This window comes from Choloepus didactylus, assembly GCF_015220235.1.
Source record: "Choloepus didactylus isolate mChoDid1 chromosome 11 unlocalized genomic scaffold, mChoDid1.pri SUPER_11_unloc4, whole genome shotgun sequence".
In the NCBI taxonomy this organism is placed as follows: Eukaryota; Metazoa; Chordata; class Mammalia; order Pilosa; family Megalonychidae; genus Choloepus; species Choloepus didactylus.
Window position 1 is genome coordinate 2,660,542 of NW_023637581.1, and position 17,124 is coordinate 2,677,665.

At 39.7% G+C, this 17,124-nt stretch overlaps 2 protein-coding genes across 11 annotated transcripts in view; both read right to left on the bottom strand.

Moving 5' to 3' along the window:
* Positions 1–15,154, bottom strand: part of LOC119524705 (ankyrin repeat domain-containing protein 26-like) — a 38,965-nt gene extending 23,811 nt beyond the window's left edge. For 2 of the 3 annotated variants that reach the window (XM_037823378.1, XM_037823376.1), the window contains exons 1-5: positions 15,094–15,154; positions 8,639–8,675; positions 5,240–5,312; positions 1,485–1,545; positions 1,187–1,392 (exon numbers count right to left, since the gene is read on the bottom strand). In XM_037823378.1, the coding sequence (XP_037679306.1) occupies positions 1,187–1,392; positions 1,485–1,515 (237 nt within the window). In that variant the 5' untranslated portion in view covers positions 1,516–1,545; positions 5,240–5,312; positions 8,639–8,675; positions 15,094–15,154. The remainder of the gene's footprint in view (positions 1–1,186; positions 1,393–1,484; positions 1,546–5,239; positions 5,313–8,638; positions 8,676–15,093) is intronic. The other variant, XM_037823377.1, reaches the window with a different exon arrangement.
* Positions 15,155–15,569: 415 nt separating this feature from the next.
* Positions 15,570–17,124, bottom strand: part of LOC119524722 (colorectal mutant cancer protein-like) — a 65,556-nt gene continuing 64,001 nt past the window's right edge. For all 8 annotated transcript variants that reach the window (XM_037823394.1, XM_037823390.1, XM_037823395.1 and 5 more), the window contains 2 exons: positions 16,251–16,457; positions 15,570–15,884 (listed from right to left, as the gene is read on the bottom strand). In XM_037823394.1, coding sequence (XP_037679322.1) covers positions 15,816–15,884; positions 16,251–16,457 — 276 coding nt within the window. In that variant the 3' untranslated portion in view covers positions 15,570–15,815. The remainder of the gene's footprint in view (positions 15,885–16,250; positions 16,458–17,124) is intronic.

Here is a 17,124-nt window from a genome sequence, read left to right on the forward strand (position 1 = left end):
TATGAATACTAAACTTAACATTTCCTGAAAATAATGAAATGTACTGGCTGCTGGAGTTACTTTAAAAAGTAAAAAAATCATCTGCCAGAGACAATTGTGTATGCTCTACTGGCAGCCTTTACTTCCTTATGACTATATGCTTAAATAATTTTAGAAAAAAAATCATAAACTGTGATTTCACCCATTTGATATGTGTATGCATGTGTCCATTACATGCAGACAGTATTTGGGTAAAGAAAAATCAGAATCTCTCTACAAAAAAAAAGGCTACTTTTTTTCTTTAATTTAAGAGTGTTTCAGCTTAAAATTTATTTTCTCATTTAATGGATGCAGATTTAGAGCGTCATTTATACAATCAGAAATTTCAATCTTATTTATAACAGTAATGAGTGAAAAGACGAAATGTTTATTTACTTATCTCTCTCTTTATTCTTAAGAGATCTAAAACAGCTACTGAGTAGTACCAAAGAGTAGGACAATTAAGTTAGATATCACAAGAAACAAAAGGGCCAATTATCATAATTCACACTAAATCTGATAAAGCTTAAAACAGATTTCACTATGAACAGATGACCCTACAAACACAGAGTTTGCTAAATTAAAATACAAGAAATTAGTAAAGATAAAAGGAGTAAAGATTAGATTTTCTTTCAGTTCTTCAAAGAAAATCAGCAACAAGTTATTCAGAAGAGTGTGAGTATTTTCTTTCTTTACCTGGCTTTCTTTTCTCAATCTGCATTTAAAAAATTTCTATCATGTTCTATAATAGAGTTCCTGCCCTCATTTAATCCCACTATTTCTTTTTGTGTTTTTATAATAATCTCTTTCATCTTGACCCTCTTCAACCTCTATATTCATCTTACCCTTTGTGAATGAATTCTTCTCCCTCATCCCCCTTCTCATTTACATATTTGTCTAGTTGTTCTTTTTGGTGGCCTTCTAATTCCTTCCTTCTGTAATGTCACACCAAAAAACTGTACAGTACCAGCAACTCTTCATAAATCTCAACCCTGTTCATGTATCCTGCTAGCTCTTACACTTGTTTTCTATTATGATCTTGGGGAGTCTCATTTCCTTCTAGAATCCTTGTCATCTCTAAGTTGATACACTAATTAAGAGAATGCAGGGGTACAGAATGTGACAAAAGCATGGAAAAAGTTGAAAACAAAACAAAACACAACTTTACCTTTGTAGCACCAGGGACTGCTGAAGACTCGAGGGGAGGTTTTAGAAGAGGGTCAGGTGATGGAAAGGCAGCATGAGGGAGGCCCTGGACTCTGACTGGCAACTTTTGGAGAGTTTCAACCACATCTTCTTCACGTGCACTATCAGAACTACTGTCCTCCAACAAAGTTCTATTTTGTGGTCTCACAATGCTACGATATTCTTCTACTGCAGTTAAGACAAAGTAAAGAGTATACGAAAATATCTGTAATTTCAAATCAGTGAATAAAGCAAGACTGGGTAGTCTTTAAATAGCTTACTGTTTTTCCTGAATTGCTGAGGAGCAGTCATTAGCTTTGTTAAGCTTGGTTTGGGGAGAGTCTAGGAAAAAAAAAAATAGTTTTAAGAATAATAAGTAAAAAATTTGATAAAATATACATAATTATAATATTAACTATTACTTTATGATCTAATACAAAGAACACAGCTTTGGAGACATTGTCATTCAGATGTGGATTCAAATCCCAGTTCTGCTACTTACTAACTCACCTATATCCTCCCATGGGTAAGGATTATGAGAAATTTTATAGTTTATCCACAAAATGCTACTCCCTTTACCCATAACTGATATGATACAAAAAACTATGCTATCCATTAGATCATTTTCTTAACCAAAATAATCTAGAACAAAAACTTATCCCTGGGTAGTTTAGAGTATTATTGAAAAATACTAGCATTTAGAAATTTAAATTATTTGTTATAGTTTGAAATGTATTTAGTGTCATGTTTGCATGATGTGCTGGTTTGGATGTATTATGTCCCCCAAAACACCATGTTCTTTAATGCAATCTTGTGGGGGCATATATATTAGCGTTGATCGTTTCAAATCTTTGGATTAGGTTGTTTCCATGGAGATGCGACCCACCCACCTGTGGGTAATACCTTTGATTAGGTTATTTCCATGGAGGTGTGGCCCTACCCATTCAACATGGGTCTTCATTAGTTTACCTGAGACCTATAAGAGCTCAGACAGAAGGAGCTCAGTGTTGCAGCCAAGAGGGACATTTCAGAGCCAGCCACAGAAAGCAGACTTTTACTAGCCTAGAGTTTGCCTGGACAAAATGAAGAGAACACTCCCAGATGCCTACAGAGGAACATCCTGGGAGAAAGCCATTTTGAATCCAGAAACCTGGAGCAAGCAGATGCCAGCCACGTGCCTTCCGAGCTAATAGAGGTTTTCCGGACGTCATCGACAAGCCTTCAGCGAAGGTACCTGTGCCAGTTTGTATATATTACATCCTCCAGAAAAAGCCATATTCTTTGATGTAATCTTGTGGGGGAAGAGGTATTAGTGTTGATTAGGTTGGAACTTTCTGGAGATGTGACCCACCCAACTGTGAGTGACACCTTTGCTCAGGGTGTGACCTCTGACAGAATGTTTCCATGGAGGTGTGGCCCCATCCATTCAGCATGGACCTTGATTAATTCACTGGAGTCTTATAAAGGGGCTCACAAACAGAAGAACCTCAGAGCTGCAACTCAGAGAGACATTTTGAAGACAGTCATGAGAGCAGCTGTGAGTGATATTTTGAAGAGCAGCTGCAGCTAACAGAGGACAAAATGCCCCAAGCACAACATTTTGGAGACACCATTTTGAAACACAACCTGGGGAGCAAGTGAACGCCAGCCACGTGCTTTCCAAGCTAACAGAGGTTTTCTGGATGCAAACAGCCATCCTTCAGTGAAGGTACCCAACTGATGATGCCTTACCTTGGACACTTTATGGCCTTAAGACTGTAACTGTGTAACCAAATAAGCCCCCTTTATAAAAGCCAATCTATTTCTGGTATTTTGCAAAATGGCACCATTAGCAAACCAGAAGAGTACCCTATTATTAATGTCTTTGTTTGGACACTTTTATCACCTTAGGACTGTAGATTTGTAACCTAATAAGCCCCCTTTATAAAAGCCAATCCATTTCTGGTATTTTACAAATGGCAGGATTAGCAAACCAGAACACATAATTTATATAGTCATCCAATTTATCTCATGTGGGGGGAAAATGTGGTAGTTTAGTTCTTGGTAGTACCTTACCAAGGGTTAGAATGGGTTAGAATTGCAGAAAGTACAGGTTGCTTCTTTTGTCAAAAAGCTAAAGACAAATGATTGTATAAATTCATCCCCTTCCAAGAAAGAGAAGGAAAAAAAAAAGAGAAAAAATCCTTGTGGGGCAATGACTGATGAATGAAAGTGAGCACACATACACAGACACACATACACAGCTATTAACTATGCTTCAATGTACAACAATGGATACACAAAAATAACTGAGAAAACATGAGGAACTCTTTACTGTGAAGTAAAATTTAGGCTTAGAGTAAATAAAAAAGAAAAGAAAAAACAGGGTTAGGAGGCATGTGACATGACCAGTCAATCAAATACAAGCTTAGCCAAGATAGAAAAAGAAAGAACAGAATTACAAAAACATATGTGGAAAAATGTGTGTGTGTGTATGTATGTATCTCACAGATAACTACAGACTTTTGTTCATAGTAAGCCCCTAAAAACAATCATTTGTATTACTCTATGATTGTTTGTTTATAAATACTATGTAATAGTTTTAATTTTATCATTATAAAATGTCATTCAATTAGTTGAACACAGTCTTCTACCACTACATGAAAGCTCTAAATTATTACTAGAGAAAAAGAAAAATGGAAAAGGAAATGTTCCTAACACATAAACTCACTATTTAAGAGAAAGAACAGGTAATCAGAACGTCTAAGGAATAATGTTTGGTTTGAATACATATATTTAATAGAACATGGGTTGGGGCTAAAAAGGTTGATAAATTTTTGTCTACACTCTAATCTAAGCTCATTATTGGAGGGTACCAGAAAATATACTATGAACTTCTTTCTTATTCATAACATACTTCCTCAACATAACTCAAATGAACTTATACATCTTTAAATATTAAAAGGGAATATTAAATTTAAGCCATAGTTTTAGAAATTCAAATAGAGATATAATGCATATTACATTACTTCTAATACCCTGTTATAGAAAAATCCATATCTGCTCATTTACTCAGATTCAAAGATATTAAAATGGTTCTTACAAGCAAGACCTTATTCTAGGTGCTCCAGGATATATGCAAAAATATTTCTTATCTTCCAGTAGCTTATAAAGATGCAGGGGCCCTAAAATGAATTTTAAATAACTATAATACAAAAACTTCTGAAATTTGGATTTTTTTGAATGTTATACAAGGGATTTTAATGGGTATTTTTAAAAATCATAATACCAAAAGTTTCTGAAATTAGAAATTTTAACATATGGTCATTAAGAGTCTGCTTCTAGAGCTGGTTATTATTCTAGGCAAAACACGTAATCTGCAATTAGGTGAAGAGTTTCAAATATACTCTTCATAGAATGGTTTAGAAAACCCAGTAGAATCTCTTTGTAACAGAGATTTAGGGAAAGAGAATTTAAATATATAATTTCTCACTATTTCTAATATTGTTTTAATGTAAATAAAGAACAACGATGGAAACAGAAAAAGTTCTCACCTAAAAACTACAGGATACAAAAATAAAGAGTCCAAAAGAAAAAAAAAAACAAAACTATATGGTATATCCTGTATAGTTTTGGAACTGTACGGTAACAGAGAGATTCCTTGATTGTTAAAACATGATTGGATCCATTAAAAATTTCATTGAACCATGAAAATTATAAAAGTCATATTAGTATGACTTAAAAGTCACAGTAAGAATCCTTATCCTTAACCATATTTCATATTTCCTCCACTGTGAGAAAGCTTTTCTCAATATAATTTTATTGTCACTAGGTATTTTCCTGCCAATCCATTTTTTCAGCCTCCACTCCCCAATCTTCATTTTTTGCCAAAGCAAAAAAATAAAAATAAAATTCAAATACTCATGTTTCTACAAAATGTTTTTTTTTTGTCCACCTCTCCATTACAAACAATGATAGGCAGACCACTACTAAATTTTAAGACTATATAAAACTAAATTCAGAGCAGGAAAATTAACTTCACCAGAGAGCACTTCACCTTGTGATCAAAATCGAAGTCTTTTTCATCTGGTGTAGGCCATGAATCATCAATGCCAGGTTTGATAGAAAGCCTTTAGAGCAAAAATATACAAACAAAATGAGTACGTTCATTTCTTTTTTAAGAATCTGGTGAAAAGCTGGCTATCTATATATTATACAATGTTTCTTGACATAATTAAAATTTGGCTAGATAAAAAGCATTAAGTTATTTCATTCTGATTCCACTTCTCCCAACCTATGAAATACTCAGGAAGACTCACTCTTAGTCCCTATAACAAAAAGTGCCAGCCAATATACTGACAAAGCCTGAGAATATTTTTCATCACCAAAGTCCTGGGTGCTGAACTGAAACTCTCAACTGACGTAACTTTTGTTACTTGAAGTAGAACAAAACTGATAACCAAAAACAAGGTAGAAAGATACAATGCCCCTTCTCCATGGTCTGTTCCTGGTTTAAAAACTAATCTCTGTCAAAAATGTAGTCCTGGTTCTTTAGCACCTTCTCAAGAAGGTGAAAGTACTGCTCCCCTTCCCTCCCTTTACTCTAAAACAGCACAGGGAGTCCCTGAAATGTTTCAAAACAAAATGTACAAAAGCCAAAAAACAAATTTATAAGTTGTTAGTGGGACTATTATTTCCAGAGAGGTTAAAACATTAAACATTACAAAATTCAATTTCTTTCCTGCCTTATTCAGGCCCACATAAACTAGCAAGACCATAAAAACCCAAACAGGCACTCAGATACCCCAGGAGAGACACTGCTGTGAAACAGGCTCCTGGTAGTTGTAACTCTCTCTCCCTAAGTGCTATCTCGGGATCTTCCTTCCTATGGGCTCTCACTCCTGTATCCCTCCTTCTGCAGGGCTCAGTGGCAGTCCCAATATTTAAATCTTCAGTCTATGAAGACGGATTTCTGGAACAAGGACGGGCTCAAATGGCCAAGAGAAGGAACTCTCTATTTCTAGACAATGGAGTCTCAGTAACTAACCCCCAACACAGACATATTACCAACTACTCAAGTGAAGCTCACTGACTGATCTGACAACCAGCCACACCCTACCGTTCCCCTACATGTACAATGGAAGGACACCAGTAAATAAGGGAAAGGGTCATGGTTAAGGGACAACTATGCTGGGCCACAGACCTGGATAATCCAGCAACCTCTAGTCCCCTTCTACACAAGGGGTTCTGAGCCACCCTCTGAAAATGGTGGTGGAGGTAGATGAGACCACAGCCCTATCTGCTGTGAAGAGAATCTTCCCAGAGGCTCAAGTTATTTTAACATTTCTCAATAGAACTAATCTTGAAGTTTGTTAGTTCCTCCAAATAAAAAAATAAAAATAAAAATAAAAAAGGAGCCACCTCTTCAGCATCCCCTTGAACCCCTATGCCTTTCTAGAAAACATCCAACATCTTTGTCTTTCATCCCTATAATTTTTCTTTTATCAAATGTGTCATGAACCCTGATATTCTGATATCTCTTTTCTAAAACCCTTATTCCTATCTAACCCAGTGTTGTTCCTCTTCAAACTTGCCTCCCCTGCTAACTTCATGTTTATCCTCTTCCACTGTGGAAACAAAACCCACTGCCCACCTTTCTATTATTAACATACTCACTGTGCTGGTTTGAATCTTTTATGTACCCCATAAAAAGACTATATCCTTTTAATCCACTCTTGTGTGGGCAGAACTACTATGGGTGGGATCTTTTGATTAGGTTGTTTCCATGGAGATGTGAACACACAATTGTGAGTGGGACCTTTTGATTAGATTATTTCCATGGAGAAGTGACCCTGTCCATTCATGTTGGGTCTTAATTAGTTTACTAGAGTCTTCCATGACAGGATAAAAGGCAGAGACATTTTGAAGACAGCTCAGAGAAATACAGACCCAGACGTTTGAAGACGCTAACCTAAGGGATGAAACCCAGAGCTTGTCACAGAGAAGCTAAGTGAGAACTCACAGCTGCTTAAGGAGAAAGACACTGGATTTAGAACCTGAAAGCAATACGATCTGGGAGAAAATGACCAGGGATGCCAGCCACATGCCTTCTCAGCTAACAGAGGTGTTCCAGATGCCATTGGCCTTTTCCTCAGAGAAGGTATCTACTACCTCTTGATGCCTTAATTTGGACATTTTCTTGGCCTTAGAACTGTAAATCTGTTAACTAATAAACTCCCACTGTAAAAGCCAATCCATTTCTGGTACATTGCATTTCCAGCAGCTTTACTAAACCAAAACACTCATCTACAGGATGCTAAAGAAGAAAGAGCATTCGGCTCAAACTTCAGAAACCTGAGTTCGAATCTCATTTCTGCCACTGACTATACGTAGGATCTAGATAAGTCACTTTAATCTCTGTGTTTCATGTTCTCAATCTGAACAACCACTTGGTAAGAAAGATGAATGGAGGTTGAAGTACTAGAGGGTGTTAGGATTAATTAATCTCGATCCTTCCTTAATATCCTGAAATTCTATGTTCTTATGATTCTGTCTATAGGAAAATGAGACCACTTAGCTGGCAGAAATGGAAAAAAAAATACAACAAAAGAAACACCAAGAAACGAAGAGAAGAAAGTAAAAAAATCAAGAAAAGATTATTTTTAAATTCATGAAAGAAATAGAGTCCAGGAAAAAGAATAAACTTCACAGAACTAGGCCAGGGTACTAGCCTGAAGACAAAACCAGACTGGAAAGTCACTCAGAACCCAAGTAGAGAATGAATATTATTAACACAAAATGGTCTATATGTAGATGTTCTCCATCATACAATACAGTAATTGATCTCTAGGGGGGCAGGTACCAGTTTACCGATGAAGACTGCACAAGAAAATCTTGCTTACATAAAACCCATGATCCTGTGATGATAGCTAACTGAAAACTGCCCTAAAAAACTTCACGAGCAAAACAATGTACTGGTTACCACTCCAAAAGACAAATATACTAGGTCAAACTCCAGAACTAACCAAGTATCCTAGGAAATCTCTAAATCAGAGTTAATACATAACTATATATGACTTTCAAGGCCAATCTTCTCTGGACCCTGGGTCATTATCCCCATGATGCACAAGTACCAATCTATGCTGAGTCACCAGAGAAGGGACTGGTGGGAGTGGGAGGTGGGGCAGTCAGGCTGACAGTAAATCATGGTTCAGCTTCTTGTTAACTATGGGATTTTGAGTCAGTTCACCAACCTTTCTGGACCACAGTCTTTCAATCAGTACAAAGAAGATACAGCACAGCTACCTGGCAGAGCTGTTGTGATGACTATTTGAGATAACAAATGTTAAGCACATAATATGTTGTCTATCACAGAACAAAATACTCAACAAATGTTACTTTCTTGTCTCTGCATCCCCTTGGTTAATAGATAATTTAAAAATCTGTAAAATCCTACCTGCTCAAAGAGTCTTCTTCAGAATGTTCTTCCTCTCCTAAAGAAAAATTACATTTGAAATCAACAATAGAAATGTAGTGAATATTAAAAGAATGAGATTCTGATTGTTTATTACAAAGCAGTTCTTCGAGATCACATCTGAAGACTACACTAGAGTGACTATCAATTATACTATTGGTAGGCAATTTGATGCATTAAGAACTACTACTTCCCCTTCTTTGTATTTATCAAATGCAAGGAAAGGAGAATGTAATTTATCAAAATCTCAGACCTACAAGTAAATTGCTTACAATTACCATAATCCTAACCTAATCCTATCAGACTGACAGAAAATGGTATCATTAGCAGAATCAGCATAAGCTGACAGTGTCAAATTTAAATAACATGATTTCTCTGGACACCCGTCACAAGAGGCAATTAGAAGAGAGTAAATGTATTTTGTTGTGACACAACACAGCACTGAAGCTACTTAGTTGAGACTGTTTCATTGAGGATGAAATACCATACAGTAAGGAAGCGAGGCCAATGAGCACTGTACTTTGCAGCAAACACTTTCCAGCCACCAATGGACAACAGCTCAGGGGAGTTCAGTGCACTTTCTCTAATCTGGGGAAGATACTGGAGAGTTCATTTAGTTCTAGCCATTTCCTCTATTTGTGATGCAATAAGGTTCAAGTTCAGCTGACATTTTACCTCCCATAATAAGAAATACTGGAGAGAACCCTCCTTTAAAGCTCTCTGAAGATCCACCCTGAACTGTACCTCAGTAGCACAAAGAGAAGCTTAAGAAGAAGCTGGGGCAAGTTGCCAGGGGGTATTATCAGAAATGCCAAAGAAAACCCAATTCCTATCGACTCACTCATGCAACCAGAATGTGCCATCGATTGTCCCTCTCCTTGATGGGAGAAATCATTCTTTTACATTGCATGTCAAGCAAAACAGTGGGACTTTCTAATGACAATCCCCATGACTGTGAAGGCAGCTGTAAAACATAAGCCACATTGGAGAGCACAGGCTGTTTGCATACTCATCCCCCACAGGAAGAAGATCACTGAGGAGCCTATTGATGCAACATCCACAGCAGTCATGCCCTGGCCTTATTTCCAATTGCCAGATGAGAACACAAGACTGTGATTCTATTTGATAAAGTATAGCCTCTTGAAACTGTCTCCTGGTAGTGCTAGAATGTCTATCTGGACCCACATCATAGAGCAAGATGGTCCAAACACTTAGTGCTGTGTAGTACTGCATCACAGCATTTTTCTCAACCCTCCCCATTTTGTGGCAAATGTCCACAGAAATCATGCTGTTTTCACTTGTAAGGCATACGCAGTCAGATCCTATGGTAATGTACAAAAAGGAGGATAAAGAACATCTTAAATGACTACATTTAATTATCTTGGAATGTTAATAATTTTTTAAAGTTCAAAAAGGCGGCAAAAGAACCTGCTATTACCATATAATATAATCATAAATTACCAAGACTTAGTTACCTTGAAAGTTGAAGATAACTAAAGATCAAGGTAACAGAAGATGGGTATTATTGCCAAAATTGAAGTATATGAAAGTACATAAAGCAAGAAATTCTAATCACATACTAAGGCAAGAAAAAAAACTAATAAAAATGACTGAATAGCTCATCATGTTTTATAAATATAAACAGGGATTCAGCATAACAGAAGTCAAGTGTGGAACATCCATATAATTAAAATAAGAATTTTTACTCTAATTTTAAATCAGAGATTAATATGCTTATTTTATCTCAAAATTGTACTGAAAGATTAATCACATAAAGAGGACAGATTATAATTACCTAATATTGCCACATTAATTTATACACAAATACCTATGTGTTGATTTACAAAAAAGTTAGGCAAGACCTACTTAGATGTGATGTGATTTATTTTTCCATATTTGGACATCAGAGGCAACAATCAGATAAATGAGAGACCTTTCCATGACTCTCAAATTGTTCTTTTGAAAAGGTTATCACCAAAAAAACTTTTAAAAGTTAAATGCAACTTACTTTTCAGTAATCTTACTCGACACAGTTGAAACTTCCTCTTTGAAGGACATTTTTTTAAAGTTTTGCAACATCATTTCCTCTGATTCCCCCATTTCTCTTTGATCAGTCTCCAATTTCTTTTACTAACTCCTTTTCCTTGGTCCACCCCTTAAATGTCAATATTCCCCAGAGTTTCATCACTGTTCTTCTCATTCACCATGTTCCCCATCACGGACAAGCTCATTCAGGCCTATGACTATGCCTAATAATTATAATCAGATTATTCCAAATCTGTATCTCCAACTTTAGGGCTCTGCCTCCAGATATAAACTTCTATTATATCATTACCTACTGAAAATCTCTACCTAGACAGTCCATCGACACTTCTAGAAAAAAGAACACTTCTAGATATTCTCAACACTTCTAGAAAAAAGCTTGTCTTCCCCATGATCTTGCTGTTATCTGCCCAGCTGACTAATTCCTACTTGTCCTTCATGTCCAATTTAAATGCTCATGCACTAACTGGAAACCTATAAACCATCTTAGATTTCTCTCTCCCCTCCAACTTTTTCTATTCAATAAGCACTACATCACATTGCCTGCACCTTGTTCCTCTCTCTCTACTTTATGGTTCCACTGCCACTGCCATAAACATGGGTCCTTAACTGATGACTTTCACAGGAAAAAAAACACCAAATACTACTGTCATTTTCTAAATGAAAATAGTTTTTAAGCAAAACAATGAAAAAGACATAATGCCAAGGAAAAGACCAATATTTTACACTGAAGAAATTTATCTTCCTAATTTACCAATTTCACAAGAATGGATGGAGAGTTAGAAATGGACCGTTAAGGTCCAAGGACTGGTGATGAGGAAGCTGTGCCTCAGATACTGCAAAGCCTCCTTTGTCTCTAAGGTTCTTGACTTGGTTTTCTTCAATCTATCTTTTATATAGGGGTCAGCAAACTAGCACCGCAGGCCATATCCAGACTGCCATGTGATTTTGTAAATAAAATTTGATAGGAACACAGCCATGCCCATTCCTTTCACTATTGTCTCTGACTGACTCTACATGACAACAGCAGAATTGAATGGATGTGACAAGGACTGTAAAACCCACAAAGCCTAAAACATTTACTATCTACCTGTGCCAGTTGGAATGTATTATGTCCCCCCAAATGTCATTATCTTTGATGTCATCTTGTGTGGGCAGACTTATCAGTGTTAACTAGATTGTAATTCTTTGAGTGTTTCCATGGAATGTGCCCCACCCAACTGTGGGTGATGACTCTGGATAATTTCCATGGAGGTGTTGGCCCACCCATTCAGGGTGGGCCTTGATCAGTGGAGCCATATAAATGAGCTGACAAACACAAGGAATTCAGTGCAGCTGAGAGTGACATTTTGAAGAGGAGCTACAGCCAAGAGGGACACTTTGAAGAAAGCACAGGAACTGCAGATGACAGACAGTTTGAAGATGACCATTGAAAGCAGACTCTTGCTCCAGAGAAGCTGAGAGAGGACAAATATCCCAAGTGCAAGTAAGGGTGACATTTTTGAGGAACTGCAGCCTAGAGAAGAATGTCCTGGGAGAAAGCCATCTTGAAACCAGAACTTCGGAGCAGATGCCAGCCACATGCCTTCCCAGCTAACAGAGGTTTTCTGGATACCATTGGCCATCCTCCAGTGAAGGTAGCTGATTTCTGATGTGTTACCTTGGACACTTGGTGGCCTTAAGACTGTAACTGTGTAACCAAATAAACCCCCTTTCATAAAAGCCAATCCATCTCTGATGTTTTGCATTCTGGCAGCATTAGCAAACTAGAACACTACCCTTTACAGGAAATGCTTGCTGATCCCTGCTTTATACCATAATCAGAGCGCTCTGGCACACAAATCTAATCTTGTTACTCCCCTGCTCAAAATGTTTCAGTGAATCCCTGCAGCAAACATTGCTGTCTCCCTACCCAATATTCTTTCCTTACTCTTCTTTCTTCCTAGAGACATACAATTCTGTTTGGATATTTATCACCCCAAGTGCCCAGAGAAGGTGGCCCCTCCCCAGCTCCAAAAAGTAATCTCAGTAATTACATTTCCTTTACCACTGACTGGCTTCAGGATGGGCATGTGATGTAATCCAGCCATGAAAATGTTAGGAAAAGCCCACTACAAGCTGTGGGTTTTCTCCCTATTTAAAAGAAACATGAAGAAAAGCAGCCTTTGTAGCCTTGATATTGTCAAGTGAGAACATGATGCTTGGAGCTATTGCTAATTAACCAACATGAAACAAGACAAAAACAAAACACTGACAATTGCACAGCTGAAAGGCAGAAAACCCCTGGGTTCTTGGTGACATCACTGAGCCACCAAAACACCCCTGGTGTTGGTTCAGGCACTTTTAGTTAGGTCATTTCTTATTTGCAGCCACTAGTGTGCTGGCTGACAAACTTCCTATGGTCTACAGGATAAGCCTACTCCTTTCTATGGTATTACAGTCTTTTATAAGCTTGTCATAGTTATGTATACACTCATTACCAACCATTCCCACATCACATTTTATGCACCAGCAAAACTGAACTGCTCAAAAGTCATAAAAAGTTCTCTCATGCACCTTAGCCTTTGTACTTGCTGTTCCTTCTGCCAAACATGTAATCTAGTTAGCTGTTTTCTTCTGTCAAACCTCATCCTCCTGCCTCTTACCTGGAAAACTTCTACTCACTCTGCAAGCTTATCTTAAATCCTACCCACTTTTTTAAAGTTCTAATTCCTCAACATAGACTTAAGTGTCTGGCACATATCAAACATCAAACATGTATTAATAAATGATAATGATAATTGCATGCTTCTGGAGGGCTTCTAGCACATAGTAAGCACTGATTAAAGTATAGTAAATAGTAATAATAACAAGCACTTGGAGGGCAGGGCCTGTGTTTTTAAAATGTTTGTATTCTGCAACATTAGAATAATGCTTAGTACCTAAAAGACACTTGATAGTTATTTAAGTGGACAAGGGAATAAATGAATAAGTATTTTTTTAAATTCTATTGAAAAACCACAGAACAGTTCTATTCTATTATGAGCACCCTGAAGATCAAAACTGTCTATTTCATTTTTGTGTCTACTGCTACTTGCAAAATCCAACTCACAGAAGTTCTTTGACAACTGTCCACTAAATTAAAGGGGTCTTCTTGCAGTTCAGATTGTACACTACACTAGATGCCATATCAGGCCCAACTTTCACTGTAGCATTCTGTTATTGTGAAATGCTTTTGTCATTTCATTATAATTTGTTGAATCCACAGGTGGGCTACTTGACATTTTTATGCTAATCTTTTGGCTGAAGGCAATAAAGCAACTTGTTCTAACAAATTTACAAAATTACTAAATCATGACAATTATCCAAAAGATAGGAGAAAGTGTCTTGTTCTAATGAGGTCAATATATCTCACTGTGTTTTAATTTATATGAAGAATGAAGCCAAAATAGTGAGGTCTTGTTGGTATGACAAAATGTAAAATAAGTGGTGTCTCAGAAAGGACTTGCTTTTCTGACTTCTGTACTATCAGTAGGTATCTTTAAAAAAACATGTACTGGTGTTAGAGCATACTAAATGTCTCCCACCACTACCTAATGGCAAAGGGTCCTGAGGGCCTGTATACTCGGGCGGGGGGTACGGCAAAGGTTGCCCCTCCCCTGACCGACCCATCGGGGTTTCCGGGTCTGGCAGCAAAGGATAATTACATTTACTGGGCATGGCCACTAGAGGGAGCTCTCGGCAAGGTCCTTTGGTGGGACCGCCCAAGGCGTCAGTTGGGAGCTGGGGTGTCCCTGGGGGTGCAGCGGTAGACATTGGCGGGGCGGAAGGCCGCACGGGTGTGGCGGGAGGCTCCTCCCACTCAATTAGCGGGGATGCTTCCGCCTTCTCGTCAGTATCGCTATCTGACTCTGAGTCAGAGTCACTGGACTCCGGCGGTTTGCCCTTACAGGAGCCGTCCGCTGACGAAACTGACTGGGTTTCTTGGAGCGCGCACCGTGCTTCTTGCAAGACAGAGGACGGGCTTAGGCCGGTAGCCGATTCTAGTTCAAGGACCGCACGGACGGTCTCCCATATGGGTACTAGAATCGGGTCCATACACACGCCCGTCTGGCGCGCTCGGTCTATGTCGCGACCGAGCTTCATCCAAGAGGGTAGGCTAAGGCTGCCGGTGCAGGCAAACCAAGGGGCAAAAGTATCAACATCATCAAGAAAACGCTGAAGGGAGCTTTTCCTGACCGAGATACCCCGTTGTTTCAAAAGGTTCTTTAAGGGAGCTAAGAGAGGTGAACTTCCGGACTGCCCCATGATTGCAGTCGGCACTATACTTCAGTCACTCGGAGAGCTCTTCCGAGTCCCCCGGGGTCACCTGAAAACCCACGGGCCCTAACTATCATGTAATAAGACGCACTCACCTTCTCGCGTTGATCAGGCGCGGGAAGTCCGCCGTAAGCTCGACGCGCAGCGCTGCTCTCCTCACAGAGGGACCGTCGAGAGCGAGGCAGGAGGAGGAGCTTCCCCGTACGGGCCACCACTTGTCCGGCGCTGCCCCGCTCGGTCCCCGGTTCCCAGCCGGCGAGGGGAAACAGGGAAGGAGAGAGAGAGATGCAGACTGCGCGAACTAACCTGGTCATGAATCACGACTCGAACCACACGGCAGTTGTGAAAGCAAGCCCTTTACTACAGCTAGATGAACATTCTGTGTTACTGGTTCCCACACGGGGCACGGCGCCTCGTGGGAGAGCAGCCTCGATGTGGCCGTCAGGCACGGCTCCTTGTGGGCTGTCTCACCCTACCCTGTCCGGGTAAGACCTTTTATACACAATTAACAACCAATAAGCTTCTAGGCTAGTATCGCGTATACAGGATTTCGATTGGTAGGAGCGGGTGGCGGATACATGCGTCACTATGCGGAAACAGGATGCAGGCGCCATCTTGGCTCACTCGATGGGCGGGGGTAACTCTAGAGCAGGCTGCAGCGCATACGCTAGGCCCGATTCGGGAGGCGGCTTTCCACACTCACTGATGGCTACAAATGTCAAAAGAAGTCAAGGAGACATCACAGATGAGGGGAAAGGAGACTTTTAGCCAGATTTGGGCTATGTCTTGGTTCTGCTGTTATTAGCTGGAAGACCCCTCACTTCTTTTGAGCCTCATTTTCCTGATGTAAAACAGGGATAACGATTCCTTCTCCAGAGCTGTGAGGCTGAAAGGTAATAATGAATCCAATGATTGTTAAAGAAACTGGCACAGTAAGGGTTCAACAAATGCTGGCCATGATACACAAAGTGATTAGGAAAGGAGGTGAGACCTCAGACTACTGCACAATGTTACAGATTACTCTTTTGACAAGACTGTAATATGTGAAAATGTCTTAACTAATACATAAAGTGATACTGTCTTTAATATGTGAGTTTGATTTATTTGCACTGAACATGCCCCCTTCTATAAGAAATCCAGGAATGACCTGCGGTTCCTATGCAAAGATGACCGAGGCAGCAGGGCAGTGTGGTGTAGCCAGTGGTTACTGGGCAGGAAACAGGAGTGTCCCCAGTGCCACCTTCAGCCCTACCTTGCCAGCCTTGTCTTTGCTGCCACTGCTGGTGGAGCTGAGGGAACGTGCCCGCTGCTCCTTCTGCTCCTCCACCTCAGACTTCAGGTGCTCGATGTGCACGAGGTAGGCCTGCTCCTGGGCCTCCCGAGTGCTCAGCTTCAGCTCCAGGGCCGCCTTCTCTTTCTCCAGTAGGTAGAGCTGGGCCTTCAGCTCAGCCATCTCCTCCTAGAGCAAGGATCACAGAACATGTGAGGGACCCGCCATCTGAGGGCAGGATTAGAAGTGGGAAAGTGGAGGAATGTGGGAACCCCTGGGATAGCAGTAGAGCTGTTATTTTCATTTTGAAGTGAGGGAGCAGACACAACAGCTGTCTCCACACATCTGAAGGACTGATGTGTGGGCAAGGCCAGGTGCTTTGTCACTCTATGGACTAGAACTAAGATAAATGGGTAGAAGTTACAAGAAGATGATTTGGTTCAATATAAGGAAACAAACTAGGTAACTAGAGTTCCTCCCCCAAAAGAAGGCTTGTTGGAAACCAGTCCTCTGGTGTGCAGAGGCTGAGCTTCATCAGTCACAGGCTGTAAAGGAGAGTCACCCACATGAGGAAGGCTGGGTCTGACTAGGTCCCTTCCAATTTCCATTTCATTGCCCATGGCACTAATCCACACAATTAATCCCCCCTTGTCTGCTCTGCAGCTGAGCCGGGCTGGTGGGAGCTCCCACAGCAAAATTATCCCCCTGCTCTGGTTGACATCTGAGGGTCAACAGAAACCGAGTCCTTCAGAGACGACTTCTCATCAGATAACTTCTAAAAGTATCTTACAAAACTCAAAATAGGGTTTTCAGCAGAGAGTAAGAAGTGAATCCAAAGTGGAACAATGCTATCCTC